General features: G+C 36.2%; 1 protein-coding gene across 9 annotated transcripts in view; it reads left to right on the top strand.

Annotated features, from left to right (window-relative positions):
• The window catches only part of C14H18orf54 (chromosome 14 C18orf54 homolog), a 31,175-nt gene extending 20,001 nt beyond the window's left edge, over positions 1-11,174 (top strand). For 6 of the 9 annotated variants that reach the window (XM_032603197.1, XM_032603194.1, XM_032603198.1 and 3 more), the window contains exons 7-9: positions 2,683-2,814; positions 4,134-4,204; positions 7,629-11,174. In XM_032603197.1, coding sequence (XP_032459088.1) covers positions 2,683-2,814; positions 4,134-4,204; positions 7,629-7,701 — 276 coding nt within the window. In that variant the 3' untranslated portion in view covers positions 7,702-11,174. The other 3 variants (XR_004345457.1, XR_004345458.1, XR_004345456.1) reach the window with 3 other exon arrangements.
• Positions 11,175-16,068: the final 4,894 nt, after the last annotated feature.

The raw sequence follows: 16,068 nt of genomic DNA, 5'->3' as shown, positions 1-16,068 counted from the left end.
ACATTTACTAATTAGATTATATTATTTGTGTATGGTTCTTTTTGTCTTTTACCTTACAATATCCAGTCAAAATATTCTTTTCCAAGGTTACCGTGGTTAATTATTTTCTGCCCAACTCCTTTCAGTGTGGTCATGTTGTTCATTTGTAATGCTGTCAGGTGGCTCATTTTTTTATTGTGTAAATTGGGTTATTCCCACATTTTATGTGGTTTAAATAATTGTTTTTTGAATACATGAAACATTACTATAGTTCTGAGAGTCAGAGCTGTACTATACAGAAAGACATACTTAGAGACATTCACTACAAGGATTTAATGAGAAGTCTCAGAACAAATTCTATCAAACGTGCCAACGTTTATTAAACATTCATTCATGAGTGGCACAGAACAGTTCATATAATCTGTTTTGTAGTTTTCTTTTTTGGTACTCTGACCAGAATTTTGCCTGAAAAGTTTGCTCAAGGCAGACATAGCAAATTGCAGAGGCAAGCTTTTGTAACTTTTATGGTTGGCATTAGGCAACCTGAATTTCTTCTAAACCAGTGGCTGGATGCAGATCATTTAGAGATAATGCCTCAGGTGCTGTCTCCAGGGTTGTAGGAGTATAAGCGGAACTGGATCCTTATGCCCTGTTTCATTTTCTTTCTTTTTAAATTTTGGTAAAGTATATATAATATTTACTATTTTGACTTTTTCTTTTTTGTGGTACACGGGCCTCTCACTGTTGTGGCCTCTCCCGCTGCGGAGCACAGGCTCTGGACGCGCAGGCTCAGTGGCCATGGCTTACGGGCCCAGCCGCTCCACGGCATGTGGGATCTTCCCGGACCAGGGCACGAACCCGTGTCTCCTGCATCGGCAGGCGGACTCTCAACCACTGCGCCACCAGGGAAGCCCCCTGACCACTTTTAAGTGTATAGTTCTGTGCAATAAGTACCGTACCTTCACATTGCTGTGCAACCATCACCACTGGCTATCTCTAGAACTTTTTCAGCTTTACCAACTGAAACTACCGACTAAACACTAACTCCCCATCCTCCTTTACCCCCAGCCTCTGCTAGCACCATTCTACTTTCTGTCTCTATGAATTTGATTATTCTAGGAACCGTATATGTTTTAGTCTGCTGAGGCTGCCATAACAAAATACCATAGGCTGAGTGGCTTAAACAACAGATATTTGGTTCTCACAGTTTTGGAGGTGGGGGAATCTAAGATCAAGGTGCTGACTGATTCTGTTACTGGTGAAGGCTCTCTCTCTGGCTTGCATACAAGCCACCTTCCCACTTTGTCCTCACATGTCCTTTCCTTGAGCTCTTATGTGTCTGTTTATGAGGATATTAATCCTATGGTTTCAGGGTCCCACCCTTATAACCTCACTTAACCTTGATTACCTCCTTATAACCTTATCTCTAAATACAGCCACATTCAAGGTTAGGGCTTCACCATGAATTCTGGGGTGGGGGACACAATTCAATCCATAACATCTTATAAGAAGACTCATACTATATCGTTCCTTTTGTTACTGGCTTATTTCACTTAGCATAACGTCTTCAAGGTTCATCCGTGTTGTATCATCTGTCAAAATTTCCTTCCTTTCTTAGATTGAATAATACACCATTGTGTGTATGTATCATGTTTTGTTGATCCATTTATCTGTTGATGGACACTTACGTTGCTTCCGCCTTTTGACTATTGTGAATAATGCTGCTATGAACATAGGTGTACAAATATCTGCTTGAATCTGTGCTTTCATTTCTTTTGGGTATATACTCAGAAGGGGAGTAGCAGGGTCATTGTGGTAATTCTGTATTTAGTTTTTTGAGGAATTACCATACTGTTTTCTACAGGAGCTCCACCATTTTATTACGTTCCCACACCTTGTTTCTTATACCCTGTTCATATAACTGTGGAGAGTGCCTTTAAAATCTTTTTGGCCACTGTGCTTAACTTCGTATATATGTTATACTGTCCATGTTGAAATATTTTAAATTATAGACATCTTAAGAGGCCTATTTTCCACTTTGTGGATGATTATCAGGACACAGCAACTCATTTGAAAGATGTAAAAATAAAGGTAAGACTTTAAAAAAGAAGTTTAAAAATATCCTGTACAGGTTCTCTTAACTGACTACCTTATGTGGCTAAGTGCTGTTTCCTTCTTTGGATGCAGATAAGATAAGTGGTAATTGAGGTGTGAGTGTTTTTAAGGTAGCAAGGAATGTGTGGTCCATAAAGAGGTGAAAAACCAGCATTCCCTGTGTGAAAACGTATTTGGAAGTGTGCAGAGAATATGATATTTGAAATTCTAGTCCTTGTTCAGCTGATAACCAGCATCATTTACACACTTGAAAAGAGCATATTGACTTACCTGCTCTCTGAGGACCTTTCAGTTCGAAAAATCTATAATTTTAAGTGTACTAAGTGAATGCATTGCAAATGTAAACATGTACCATTCATTTTAAAAGAACAAGGACTGGGAAGGATGTGCCAAGCTGTTAATAGTGATTGTCTTTAGGTGACTGGGTAAGGGGAGGTTTATGAGTTACAGTTTTGATTTGTTGGAACACTTTATTGACATGTATTGTTTGGATTTTGCATTAATTTATATTGTGGGGAAATAATACAAAATAGAACTTTTCCCCTTCTGAATTTGGATGGTTCATCATTCATCTTTTTTAACTTCTAGAGCTGTACCCTTTCTGGAGGGAAACACCATGGTCCTGTTGAAGCCCTGAAACAAATGTTATTTAATCTTCAAGCAGTGCAAGAAAGTTTTAATCAGAATAAAACCACAGAGCCAAAAGGCGAAATTAAACAAGTAAGCACAAACTTAATTTATGAATTGAAATCTATGAATGTGAATTGAGATCTGTGAAGGATAAGATTTCCTCCTAGATCTTTCTTAGCCTCACCTCTAATTTTATGTTAATAAACATGGTATATAACACATGTAGAGTTGTACTGTTGTTATTCTTTTTTTTAGAAAGTAACTTACTCAAATTTAATACTGTAAGATTTTTGCAGTTGTGTACCCCTGAATGGATTGTTCTATTAAGTTTATGGTTATAAATACAACATTGTATTTAGATATGATGTTATTAAAACTGTAGATGAAAGGATTGTAAGAGTTGTTTTTTAATGCCCTACAAAATTATTCTGTGTAGTCCAACTTCCTGTGTTTATATTTGAGGTGGCCTAGAGAACCTTTCAACATTAGACTTCTCCCCATAACCTTAGTCATCTGAAGTTTAATTTTGTTACCATGTGTTTATTGACTCTTAATACGGTTATGTAAAGTTTTATTTTAAAGTAATTGTGTTTTTGTGTATTTCCTAGGAATTTGGAAATCTGTTTCTGCTTTGGGCTGATATTTCATAGGGGTCGAATTTTCCTCACAGTAGTATAGTGTTTACAAACCTAGCTTATGTTCTTCCAAGCCTGATTGTGAATTCTAATTCTGCCACTTACTAGCAAGTGCAGTATTTGTACAGATCACTTAACCTCCTTAATTCAGTTTCCTCTTCTGTAAAATGAGATTGTTGAGAAGACAAATTGAAACAAACTATAGAAAGTACTTATTATAGTCCTTGGCACCTGGTAAAAACTTAATACCTGGAAAATACTTAATACATTTTAATTGATATTGTTTATTTTGTTATTCAGTAGAGCTTTACAAAATTCAGTTTTCATTACAAGTGAGTGTACTAGATTTTAGGAACTATCACATGCTACTCACTTAAGTTGTATTTCTTAATTTTTCTCCTTACATTCTAATGATCATAACACTAACATACAGTGCAATCCATCCTTCTTTTCCTTCCCCTTTTAAACATTCTTGAGATAAAGCCTTGTTCAGTAAAGTCATAATTTCAAGCCAAGATTTGATATTTAATGAACAAACATTTTGAAGCATACTTCAGGGCAGTTGCAAGATGAAAAAGTTGTAGTATTTTTAGAATAAAAATATATATATATATATTTAATGCTTTACTGAAAATTATTTGCTTAGAATTATTTCCTTGGGAATGCGGACAATATTTTTAATGTTCTTATTAATCACACATATTAAATAGCATATAAGTTTATAATTATATAATATTTTCACTGTTTTATTATATTTGGTGTTTTTAATAATAGGTTTCAGAAGATGATTTCTCTAAATTACAGTTGAAGGAAAGTATGGCTCCTGTTAATAGGTCACTTCAAAAGTAAGTGTTCTCTGTTAATTTCTGAGTATGTTATGGATACAAACATCTCTGATTGAAATCAGAAGGTTACAGAATGGAATTAAAGTAGCTGGAAGAGGAGGTGTGCTAGGTATATTTAAGATTCTTGGAGCATAATTTTTAATCCTGAGATTTTCTCTTAAATTTGCGCTATTTTCTATTTAAAATGTTCTTAGGACCTAATGAGATAACTGTAGACACTAAAAATATAATAGATGTGAATGGCCTAGGGAAAATATCTTTTCATTTCTGAGTAATACCAACAATTTGAGATAGTATTGGTGTGGATATTCTGGAAGAACAACTTGTACGTGAAATGTGTTGTCATATATTCCCTCTAGAAGAGATAAATAATCCTAAGTAAGTATATCATTATTTGACATATCGCCACAGAAATTTAAGTGGATATAATGTCCTGGATATAAAGATAGGTCTAAATGCCCTAAGGTGTTAATCTATTATTTTCTTAGTTACATATCTTAAAAAGTTGGGAAGAATTTCCTATAGTCATGATATTGGTAGAAGAGACGGGTATTTATTTTATAGATTTGATTGTGTGAATATGAAGCGCCCTTACACATATGAATGTGTAAGATTTTGTAATTCTCAATACTAAAGGCCATGCTGTGAAAACCAAACTTAATGATAGCTGGCAAGTTGTCTCATTTCTCAGATCTCTTTTCTTGCTCAATTTTCTGGTCTTCATTCTACACTAGGGATAGACAGAATTAGCTCTCAGACTTGCAAAACTTGACCCTAAAGCAAACATTTTTCTTTATTCTAATGTGCTCATATTTTACTTAGATCTAGGAAATAGTGGGCAGTTTGTTCTGAAAAGCCTTTCATTCAGTTCTTGCTGGATTCTAGGCTGAATATAGGCCAGTAAACATAGTATTTAAGAGAACAGCCAGTATAGTAGTACTAGTAGAAAAACAAATGTAAGATGTCAATGGGTAAAGTATAGCTAAATTGCCATCGCATAATCAGTGTTACTGAGTTTCTGTGGGTTGATTAGTATTTACTTGAATGATCATCAATAGATACATTGTCACAATAAGAAATGAGTTTTTTAATTTCAGTTTTGAAGGTGAATGACTATTTAATGTTGTAATACAACCCTTAGGTTGATGTTTTCCCCATTAGCCTGCTTTTTCACTTTTTGAGAGAAGAAAATCAAGAATAATTTCCTTCTACAATTTTATCCTTCCCTTCTCCCTCCACTTAACTTTGAAATACCAATCACTTTTGATAGACTCTTCTCTAAACAGATCGCTTTATTCTCAAAACGGGAGATAGAGGTTAGATGAAAGGAACTGCCAAATGATTGCGTAGCTGAGGTAGGGAGACTGAAGATTTTACACTTCTACTTAGCTTTTTTATTCCTTCCCATTATTACCCACTCCCCTTTCTACGTGACATTTTGTTTTAAAGACATAAAATATACTACATGGGATTAGAAAGGAAACCAGTTATAGTGAATTAACTATGAAAATATTAAAATACGTTTCTAATTAGTAATATATGCTTCTCTTTATTGCATTTAAAATAAGACAATACATTTAAAATACAGGTAAGTTAAAATTCATTTTGTAAAAACGTATTAGTGTGAAGGCCTTTTGCATAACTTGAATAAAAGCGTTAAACCATGGTGTGCTCTTTTACTTACCTTTCACATATTGATCAGCAAACAATTAAAGAAAGGGAATATTGGAAGGCATTGATGTCTGGGTTACCAGTGAGACTTCACTATTTGGAGGATGAAAACTAGACTTAAAGTTGTCTAATAGTTGGCCAGTTATGTCATACGAACTTTTGGACTGTAGACAGAAAGACTTAGAGGACGTATGTTTTAGCAGTGGGTTTAATAACTGTTGTAATTTTGTAACTATTATATAACTATTGTAATTTTGAAGTAGTGATGAGTATAAAACATACTTGCAATGACTATAATGTGATATGAAAATACCTCTGATTTCTATGGCGTATGAGGTCACAGATTTTGGCTGTTGCTTATATTCATAATGGAAGGAAATGCTAATTTAAAGATAGCATTTTGTGAAAATAAAGATGATTTTTTTCCCCATCCAATTTCATAGACCCTCTAAATCTAAAGGATCTGTTGACCCTCCGATTTGTAAACAGTAACATCAGATTCTAGCCACTTGTCATCTTCCTTCTCTAGAGTCACAGCCTGAAAAGAAAAAAGGAAGTTAAGCCCCAAGTATATTTACAGATTATCTTCTTCCTCGTAAATATGTCTGTAGGAAGAAAATAATTCTCTAAGTAGAGAGCTATTAGGATGTAGAAATAATAAAGTCTAATTTTACCTCTGATTGCTTAGTAACTCTGGGTGAGTTATTGTCATTTAGTTAATGAAGATGACAATCTCAGAAATTAACAGAAGCTGCCAAAAGGATGGCAGAATTCAGATTCTTAATACATTTGAGTAGAAGTGTCTAAGAAATAGAGTACAGGGAAATAGACGTAATGCAGTAATTAACACTACTAATTTCCTTCCTCTCCTTATCCTTGGTAAAGTGGAAGATGTATTTTACTTAATATACATCAATTGAACCTGTGTTGGAGACTGTAGAATAAGGTGTTGTAGTCACCACCTTTCAGTAACTTCTCACTAATTTCTCACCTTAGAGATTCTGGTATATTATTTCTGTTTTTCTTGGTCTCTTATTTATCAGAGATCTGAAATATGGTTGATTAACTGATATTTTTGAGTGATCCTCAAGGATCTGAAGGGTAAGGGAGAAGGAAAGCTGGAAGAATACTTTTAGAGGAAGACTGGAAAGTTAAGGGCTCCTATCTTCTTGGTTTGTCTGAGGGATAATTGAGAAAAACCAGGTTGTTGATATAATACTGCATTATTCAATGTAATTGTCATTTGTTTTCCCCCATGCTCAATAAAAATGAGTTTTCCTCAATTGTAACTGATTCTTTAGTGCTATTTAAATTTAGCTGCCTTGATTGTACATGTTAAAAATGAATTATGTCCTTTATTTCTTAAATGATATACACAGTATATCAGAAGGTATCATTTCATTCTGCAAAGTACATGAAAAAGATGCTTTAAGTGCGACACAAGTGATACCTATTATTGTTTCTTATTAGGCTACTTGGCACACTTTCAAAAAAAAAAACCCTTAAATGTCAAACATATAATTTTTTTAAGTAAGTGTTTATAGAATTTTAGATGAGTTATTTTAACCCTCAGTTATTCAGATTGCAAGGTTTTGTAAAGAAAAATTTTCAGTTTTGATACTAAAACTATTCCATAAACTTATCTCTCATACTAATTTTGAAGTTAAGAAACAATATAATCACCATTTCTTTTTGCATTACCTATTCAGTCCTTAATAATGGTTTATAATGTGTTTTATACTTTTTAATGAAGGGCTTTGCAACATTTATATCGCCTGAGAGACCTGGTTGATGATTCCAGTGGGAAACAGTCACCGAAAATATGAAGAGGAAAATAAAAGTCTAACCAATAAATAGTCACCACAGAACAAAAATGTATTTTTTTTCCTATTGCTTAAACTGACAAAGTAATTAGAAGCCATATATTATTCTGTGATTGGTTCAAGTATTATATATTTTTTAAAAACCAGACTTGAAAATGTCCATAGATTTTTGTGGTCTATCCTCATTTTGTGCCAAAATACCAGGAGGTGAACTAGAAGGATCCACACTGTATGGCCTAGTCTGACTTTGGTCTTCAGGCTGTCAAATGTCTAATATTCAAAGATGGATGATTTCCGTTCTTGAAGCTTACATGGACTTAACCTTCTTCAGCATCCTCATCATTTTATCATCTGATTCTGGATCATTAAGAAGCTTTTCCTGGTTTCTATCCAAAATCTCTTAAATAGACTCTTTTATAAAGTTAGTATCCACTTAAGGAGCTTGAGGAATGTCAAAATTGTTATGGTGTATCTTATCCATATGGAAGTATGTTACTTTCAAGTTTCATAAAGCAAACATTTAAGAATATGTTATATTTGCAAATAACATTAATTGGTGCAGTGCTAAAAGGATGTTGTATATTGTGAATTCCAGGAAAACCTCATTTAATTAATGCTTTGATTCTATATGTAAGATAACCTTGACAGTACTTGACAGTTTATAAAATATTTGGGGGGGGGATATTTGAGATGTTAATATTTTGATATTATTTCCCAGATTTAAGTTTTGAGGTTAGCTCATACTAGTAAAAACTATATCAGTGGCCAGTTGCTTTATGAAATTTGATAACTAAACTTAAATGAATATGGAAAATTAGAAAGTAACTGTATTTTAAAGCTATTTTGTAAGTGCTGAACTTTCTTTAAGGTTTGTCACTAGCTAGGACTGAACAGAGCTCTATAATTTTGCAACTTCTACCAAGTGAGCATCTAATAAGCAGGAAGCATCTTTACCAACAAAATGAAGAAATAATTCATAAGACATGGCAAAGCATATTAAAAAAGGCTGATGAAATTAAAGAATAGGTATGTAAACAAATAGTACAAATTAACACTTCCCAAATTGGAGCGTTTTTGCTAATAAGTAGCTTCACTGTCAAATAGGAATTTCTAAGTACATTGGGTCAAAGAATTTTTCCCCCCAATTTAAAGCACTATCTAAGACCTTTGTTACAGAACTTACATGTCAGAGACTGTGGAGTGAATCCTGTCTTTTTTTTCCTTGCCTAGTGAGTCAGTCACTGTACTATTCTTTTTGCCCAGTTTGAGAGTCACTTGCTAATAAGTTTGTTGTGTTTACTCTGTGGAGGTGTTTTTGCCGCAGACATTCTATTTCTGATTATGGTCTTCTGCTTCACAGCAGATAGTTTGCATACAGTCAAACAAGACATTACTTTGATGATTGAAATGTGGTTGGCTGTTAAAAGTGCACATAGATTTTAAGTGGATGAACATAGATCTGAGCGGAGCATGTTCCAGTGAAATCCAGTATCCAACGAATTCTAAAGGCAGAGCAGACAAAGATATCAGATAATTACATATTATCTGTTGATCAGATATAATATGTTTAGTATACCTAGAAAGCATCTCCAAAGGGATTATTATGCTGTGTTGACTCTGAGTAGCACTGATTTGGTTAGTTCTCGCATTTGCAAGAACATATATCCAGTACTAAATAAGATAAGCCTGTTCTAAAATTTTGTTATAACTAGTATTTTAAGAAACTTGATTATACTTACCCCAGAGTATTTTTCCTTTTGTATTAAATATGGAAGTTTAAGTTTTTTAGCAAAAAAGAGAACTTTAAATGATTAATTCTAACCTTTCAAAAATATATAGGAGATTCAAACAAGAAAAAAATGTAAATGATAAATGTTCAATAAATTCTTTAAGGAATTGATTTAATTAATTGTTAAATATTTCAGTATTTTTTATTTTGAGATTTCCAGAGGGAAAAATGGAGACAACAGTATTGAGACTGAGTTGGGAATTTAAAGCAGATGAGAACAATTAGTTTTAAAAATAGGATTGTGAATATAAAGTTTTATCAACCTTTTTCTCTCTTTTAGGTATATTTAAAAATATTAAATAGAAAAAGTGATAAAATTTTAATAAGACATTTCAGATTTTTAATTGAGCATGAAAAAATTTAACCTAATTCCAAAAATTATTTGAGATCAAGTGATAAAAGTGTGATGCATATGTGAAGACTTGAAACTCAACTGTATTTTCTTTGTTATCAGTAAGAACTCTCAGTTGTTTCTGGGACAATTCATTTCAGCTTCATAGAGATTTCTGACCAAACTGAGGAATTCTGTCATTGTTTGGGTTATATGTCTCTCTAGTTATGTTATTTCTTGTTGAAATTTATAAATGTGGATTTGGGGGGGTTATTCTTTTGTATTTAATGTTTCGGATAATGTCTTGTTAAATCATATGCAGTTATACCAAAATGTTGCCTGAAGATAAATCATGACAAGATTTCTTTTTTCCCCCTATGTTTTGAATACGTGGAATCACTCATTACTTTGAATTTGTTTCCTTTTTTCCTGTCCCACCTTTCACTGTGTCTCAAAACCTCTTTGTTAGAAGTGCTCTCAAGAAGTAAACTTGACAATAGGCAAGTAGCATGAAAGGGAACAAAATTCATCTGTGGCTAAGATCATTTTCCTTTTTTGAACAAAAATATTAGTTTTTTTACCCTCCCAGTTTATTCTACATTGTCCTTACAGTAGACCAGACATGTCTGCGTAACAACTTTTTTTTTTTACAATGTAGCAACTTTGTTACATTAACGGAGGCTAGTCCATTTGCCTCCTAATATTTGTTTCACCCATGACCATTCTTCCCCTCATTTTCAGTTCATACATCCTGACTAGTGTTTACAAGATACTGTTGTACACACCGCCACTGTCATCTTACTGATTTATTTCAGCAAGTTTGCTGCAGCTAAATTGCTTTACTCAGATTCTCCCAAGCTTTCTGTGTATGTTCTCACCTTTATGCATATTATTTCCCATACTTGAAATACTCAGTTTTCTTTCATTCTGTTTATTTAAAGCTTACTCTGCCATTTCTTTAAAGTTCTGACAGAGTTTATACTTACTTTTCCAAACATTCTCACTTTCCAAACTCTGGTAGGTTGGCTCTCCATTTTCCTTCCCCATCGCTCATTTAGCTGCTATATTTCTTGTTTATGTTTTTGATATTCCTCTTGTAGCAAATTTGTATCCCTAGGGGAGAAAATGTCTCAAAAAGTATTAGATGATTGATTTTGTTTTGTCTCCTTGATAGTGTCTCTTACATAATGATGTATAACCAGAAACATGTAAATTTAAAGCGTTAATTGATAATTCTAAGCCTGATTTCCTATATAAGGTTGTAAGCTTAAGATAGGAGAAACCACGTCTTTTATTTATGTGATGTCCTGCAAATCCTTTTTAAAATGAGGTAAATTAAACCTATTATGGAAGAGATTTCTTTTTTGCTATTGCAGTTTATCAAATAAGATGAACATTTTTGTATTTTGGATGACTTGGTTATAAGCTTTCTAACCTCTTGAGCCCTGAAAACTTTTAAGATTTTTAGTTTTTATATATTCTGCATTTCATCAGATACATGGGGCTTCCCTGGTGGCGCAGTGGCTGGGAGTCCGCCTCCCGGTGCAGGGGATGCAGGTTCGTGCCCCGGTCCGGGAGGATCCCACATGCCGCGGAGCGGCTGGGCCCGTGAGCCATGGCCGCTGAGCCTGCGCGTCCGGAGCCTGTGCTCCGCACTGGGAGAGGCCACAACGGCGAGAGGCCCGCATACCACAAAAAACAAACAAACAAAAAAAACATCAGATACATGAACTATTTTACAGGTCTAGGACTAAGTCTAGGGAAACTTTCAGTGGCTGGTTTTCATTGTGTTGCTTCTTTGAGCCTGGCTTGATGGGAAACTATCAGTCTGGGTCCAATCTAGAAACAGAAACCACACGGTGATTGTAAACAAGAGAAGCTTAATATAAAAAAAAGTTTTAAATTGGTCAGATTCCCAGGAGTTCAGCATTTGCAGCAGCTGAAGAAGTGGTGTTTCCCTGGACCTGGCTGCCTCCCTCTCTCCCGGGTTCCACAGGGGAAAAAAAAGTTTTAAATTGTGACAAAAGAGATAAGATATAAGAGAGCTCTATATGGTACCCCAGAGATAAGGGACAAGGAAGGACAACCTTGTAAGAAGGAGCTAAGATTTGGGGTCAGAGCTTGTTGAAGGAGTAGCTGCAGTCCACTTCATGGCACAGTTTACTGGTTTGTCCGGACCAGAGTCGGTTTTCAGTTACTAGGCAAGCAAGAAGCCATTCTCCAAGGTTCAGGGAAGCTGCAGGTGGTGTCTGGGTGTGGGCCTGGAGAGGGAGTGAGGATTCTTTCTGCATGCTGGACAGTGCTGGCTGGACACCTGGAGCGTAAGGGGTTTGTATTGGGAAAGTTGAAGGAAGGTGATCACCAGCCTGGGCCAGGTCTGTGAGGTCGCCATGGAGAACCATACATTCTGGGACTGTGACTGGGGCAGAGAACTACCTGGTGTCTTTATACCCACCTTGTTTACTGATGGTGGAGCTGCCAGAAAGCAGCAGGTGAGCCCCATCAGGGTGAATTTGGAGCTGAGAGACTATAAATTGATGACTGGCATGGAAACTTGTCAGGTTCTAGAAAGGTTTTGGTGGGAGAAAACATCATAAGGGAAATTTAAAAAATGCTTCACCTGTCCAACTCTGACCTCCCTGTTTTGCAATATATTATGTAGTCTGTCCAAGCCAAGAACCTGGAATAAAGGTAAAATAGCAAAAATGTCAGGTCATTTGGAAAACAGGCCCAGTAAGAAACCTTGGGCCAGTATTTTCAAAATCTAATGAATTTGATAATTTTGTAAAAGAAAACGGATCTGAACTAGAAATCTGGGACTATTATAAATATTCTGGAATTATATGGAAGAAGATCAGAATATCAGGGGAGTAGATTGCGTTCCTTCAATTGTGTTTCATCAAGGTGCCACATAACTTTTGAGTGTTTTTGGAAATTGAGCGTTTCCTGCAATTGGAATGCTTTGTTTTGTAGTATATTGCTTCAATTAAGCCATGATTTTTTTCTGTGTCTTCCACATATTACTCTTAATTTTGCCTTTCAAGACAATCTCACATTTTGGTCTTCCTAATATTGGAACCAACAAAAATAATGCTACTTCCATCTTTCAGGCTGTTTCTAGTTTCTAAATTACTTTTTTGGACAAAGTTTTATGTTCATTATTGTCTCACTTTTTTTTGAATGCTATCTAGCTTTCCCTGTGTTGTTTAAATGTCTATATTATACAAATGATCCAGAGCCCTACTTAACAGCAAAACTCTAGAGTATGCACTTTATTTTTTGTAGTGATATATGATTGACATATATTAGTTTCAGGTATACAACATAATGATTCGATATCTGTATATTTGATATTTGTATATAAGTCTAGTTAACATCCATCAACTGTATTTTTTCTTACTGCCACCCATAGCTAATTTTTTCCCAGCTTTGTTGAGGTATAATTGACAAAATTGTAAGATATTTAAAGTGTATGTCGTGATGATTTGATATACACGTGTTGTGAAAAGATTCCTCCATCTTGTTAATACATTCATCACCTCATATTTATCTCTCTCTTTTTTGGTGAGTTGTTTTCATTTTTTAAGAAATGTGGTGTCAGATGTCCAAGATGCATAGAGTAGATCATAAAGGATCTACATATTGTTCTTTGATAATTTATTATTCCATTCAGCATTCATTTATTTGCCTCTGCGTGGCGGTGGAAGGAGGAGAGAGGAGTGTAGGAGTGTAAGGGTGGGAGAGATGATGACAAAGTATGGCTATCGTGAGGAACTCGATGGAAATATATAAGTGGATACAGTTACACTACCCCAGGTAAGTATTGTTTCAGAGAAATGAAGATGGAGCAACTGCTATTAAGGCACAGGCGGTGGAGCAGCTAAGTGGCCGGAAGAATCAGGAATGAGTTCGCTCAGGAGGGAATGCTTGAGCTGATCTCCAAAATGAACATATTTGCCATCAAAGAAATTGGATGGAAGGGTGTTTGCTCTAGGCAGAGAGTAAGACGTGCAAAGACTTGAGTTATTAAAAAGGTCTGATACAAAATTACTGACTTGGAAGGGTATGTTGTGTGTTGTTAGTGGAAGAAACCAGTGCTTTAATATCGGGCAGATTTGTTTTATGATTCCACCATGTGTTAGCTCTTTGTTGTAAACCAGCTCCTTGATCTTGCCTGAGGCTTTATTTAAATTTTCCCTTCGTAGTAGGTAGTTGGCAGTTTTGTTTCAAGAATTAAATGGTAATGCCCCTCACGTGATTTCAGTAAACACTAGCAGCTAATAATGTTAATACGCCTAGGTGGGGGGAGGCTTTGAGCTCAGCCCCTGGCATTCATTCACCAGTTACAACTCTTGAAAACTGTGCTGGAATATGTTAAGAAATGCTCTTATCTCCCTCTCTTCCCACACCAAGGTATAACTCTTTTGAGGAGAAAGAAACATCTCTCTCCATTCTGTAGGCCACATACATGCTTTAGACTGTAAGCATTATGATTAGGATCCCAATTCTCTTCTTCCTCTTCAGGATGCTTCAGCCCAGGGTTCCTGTTGGACCACTGATGTCCTTTGTGCTCCGTCTCTCCTAGTTACCATCCCCACACTCACATAATGGAAGGGTGTTTGAGCCTAGGTAATGCTTTGCCATTGTAAAGTGGTGGCCCTTGAAAGAATACTTCGCTTTGGGTCTTCAGCAAGGTATAGGCTTGACATCATGAGTTGGGAGTGGAGGTTCAAGGGAAGTACACTTGTTACTTATCCTTTAGACCTCTTCACTGTACATATGATTAAAGCAAGTTTAGCTGGTAGACTAAGCCAGTGGCCATAGCCTCCCCAACACTCTCACTTCTAGTAGGAGAAAAGAGAAGGTGTGAGGTGGGGAACGAGTAAAAACAGGGACAACGAGGTGAAATACGAACTTTGATAGCATCACTATTTTGAACTAACAGACCCTGCTTTGGTTAGTTTTTTCATGGATTAGTAGAAGTTTCAGATTCCTAGCTGGTGACCATGCCTACAAAGTAACTTTACAAGGGAATGTTACAACATCTGTATCCTGGTTTGCGTGTGACTTGTTTTCTGTATACAGTAGAATGTCAAATTTGAGGGGTTCAGTTTCAGTGTCAGGTCTCTACTTAGCCATGGTCACAAAGAGGAGCCCCCAAGTATGAAAGGATGAGTAAGGTATAGAGGTAAGGGGTGAGGAGTAGAGGGGACATCTGCCAGGATGACTGGAAGGGTAGGAATCCTCTGTTGTCTAGTAGGGATAGAAGGGGGACTCCCCTTTGAGTCATCTTTGTAGAGTTCTGAATTGTAAAAGTAGGAGCTGATGTCTCTGTATCCCAGTTCTAGGATCTAGAAATGTCTAGATTTTATAGCACAGAGTTTTTATAGCATTCTCTGACCCATAGTCTCAGGTTCAGGTGGGAAAGTCCAAACTCTTAGCATTACCTGTGTAGCAGGGGCCTTTCTGACTGTTGGAAGGCCTCACTTGGCAAGAATGACACAAATGAGGGCTTTGGTTCAGTACTTTAAACAGTATCTTGTCCAAGAATCATATTCTGGGCTTCCCTGGTCGCACAGTGGTTAAGACTCCCCTACCAATGCAGGGCACACAGCTTCGAGCCCTGGTCTGGGAGGATCCCACATTGCCATGGAGCAACGAAGCCTGTGCGCCACAACTACTGAAGCCCACGTGCCTAGAGCCCGTGCTCCGCAACAAGAGAAGCCACAGCAATGAGAAGCCCGTGCACTGCAACAAAGAATAAGCCCCTCTCACCGCAACTAGAGAAAGCCTGCGTGCAGAAACGACCCAACGCAGCCAAAAATAAATAAAATTAAAAAAAGAAACAACCACATTTTCTGACCTCGAATAAAAAGAGGGCAAGTTAGGAATGCTTTTAATTTTGGCAGAGTTGAGATAAGGGGTGAAGTTAGAGATGACTAATTTCACTACTGGCTTTAAAAGTGAGCAACCAGGGCAGGACAGGAATAAAGAGGCAGACATAGAGAATGGACCTGAGGACATGGGGAGGGGGAAGGGTAAGCTAGGACGAAGTGAGAGAATGGCATTGACATATATATACTACCAAATGTAAAATAGCTAGCTAGTGGGGAAGCAGCTGCATAGCACAGGGAGATCAGCTTGGTTCTTTGTGACCACCAGAGGGGTGGGATAGGGAGGGTTGGGGAGAGATGCAAGAAGGAGGAGATATGGAGATATATGTATATGTATAGCTGATTCACTTTGTTAT

Source organism: Phocoena sinus, chromosome 14, assembly GCF_008692025.1.
Source record: "Phocoena sinus isolate mPhoSin1 chromosome 14, mPhoSin1.pri, whole genome shotgun sequence".
In the NCBI taxonomy this organism is placed as follows: domain Eukaryota; kingdom Metazoa; phylum Chordata; class Mammalia; order Artiodactyla; family Phocoenidae; genus Phocoena; species Phocoena sinus.
The sequence above is the reverse complement of the archived record's forward strand: the minus strand, read 5'-3'. Positions and strand labels throughout refer to the sequence as shown.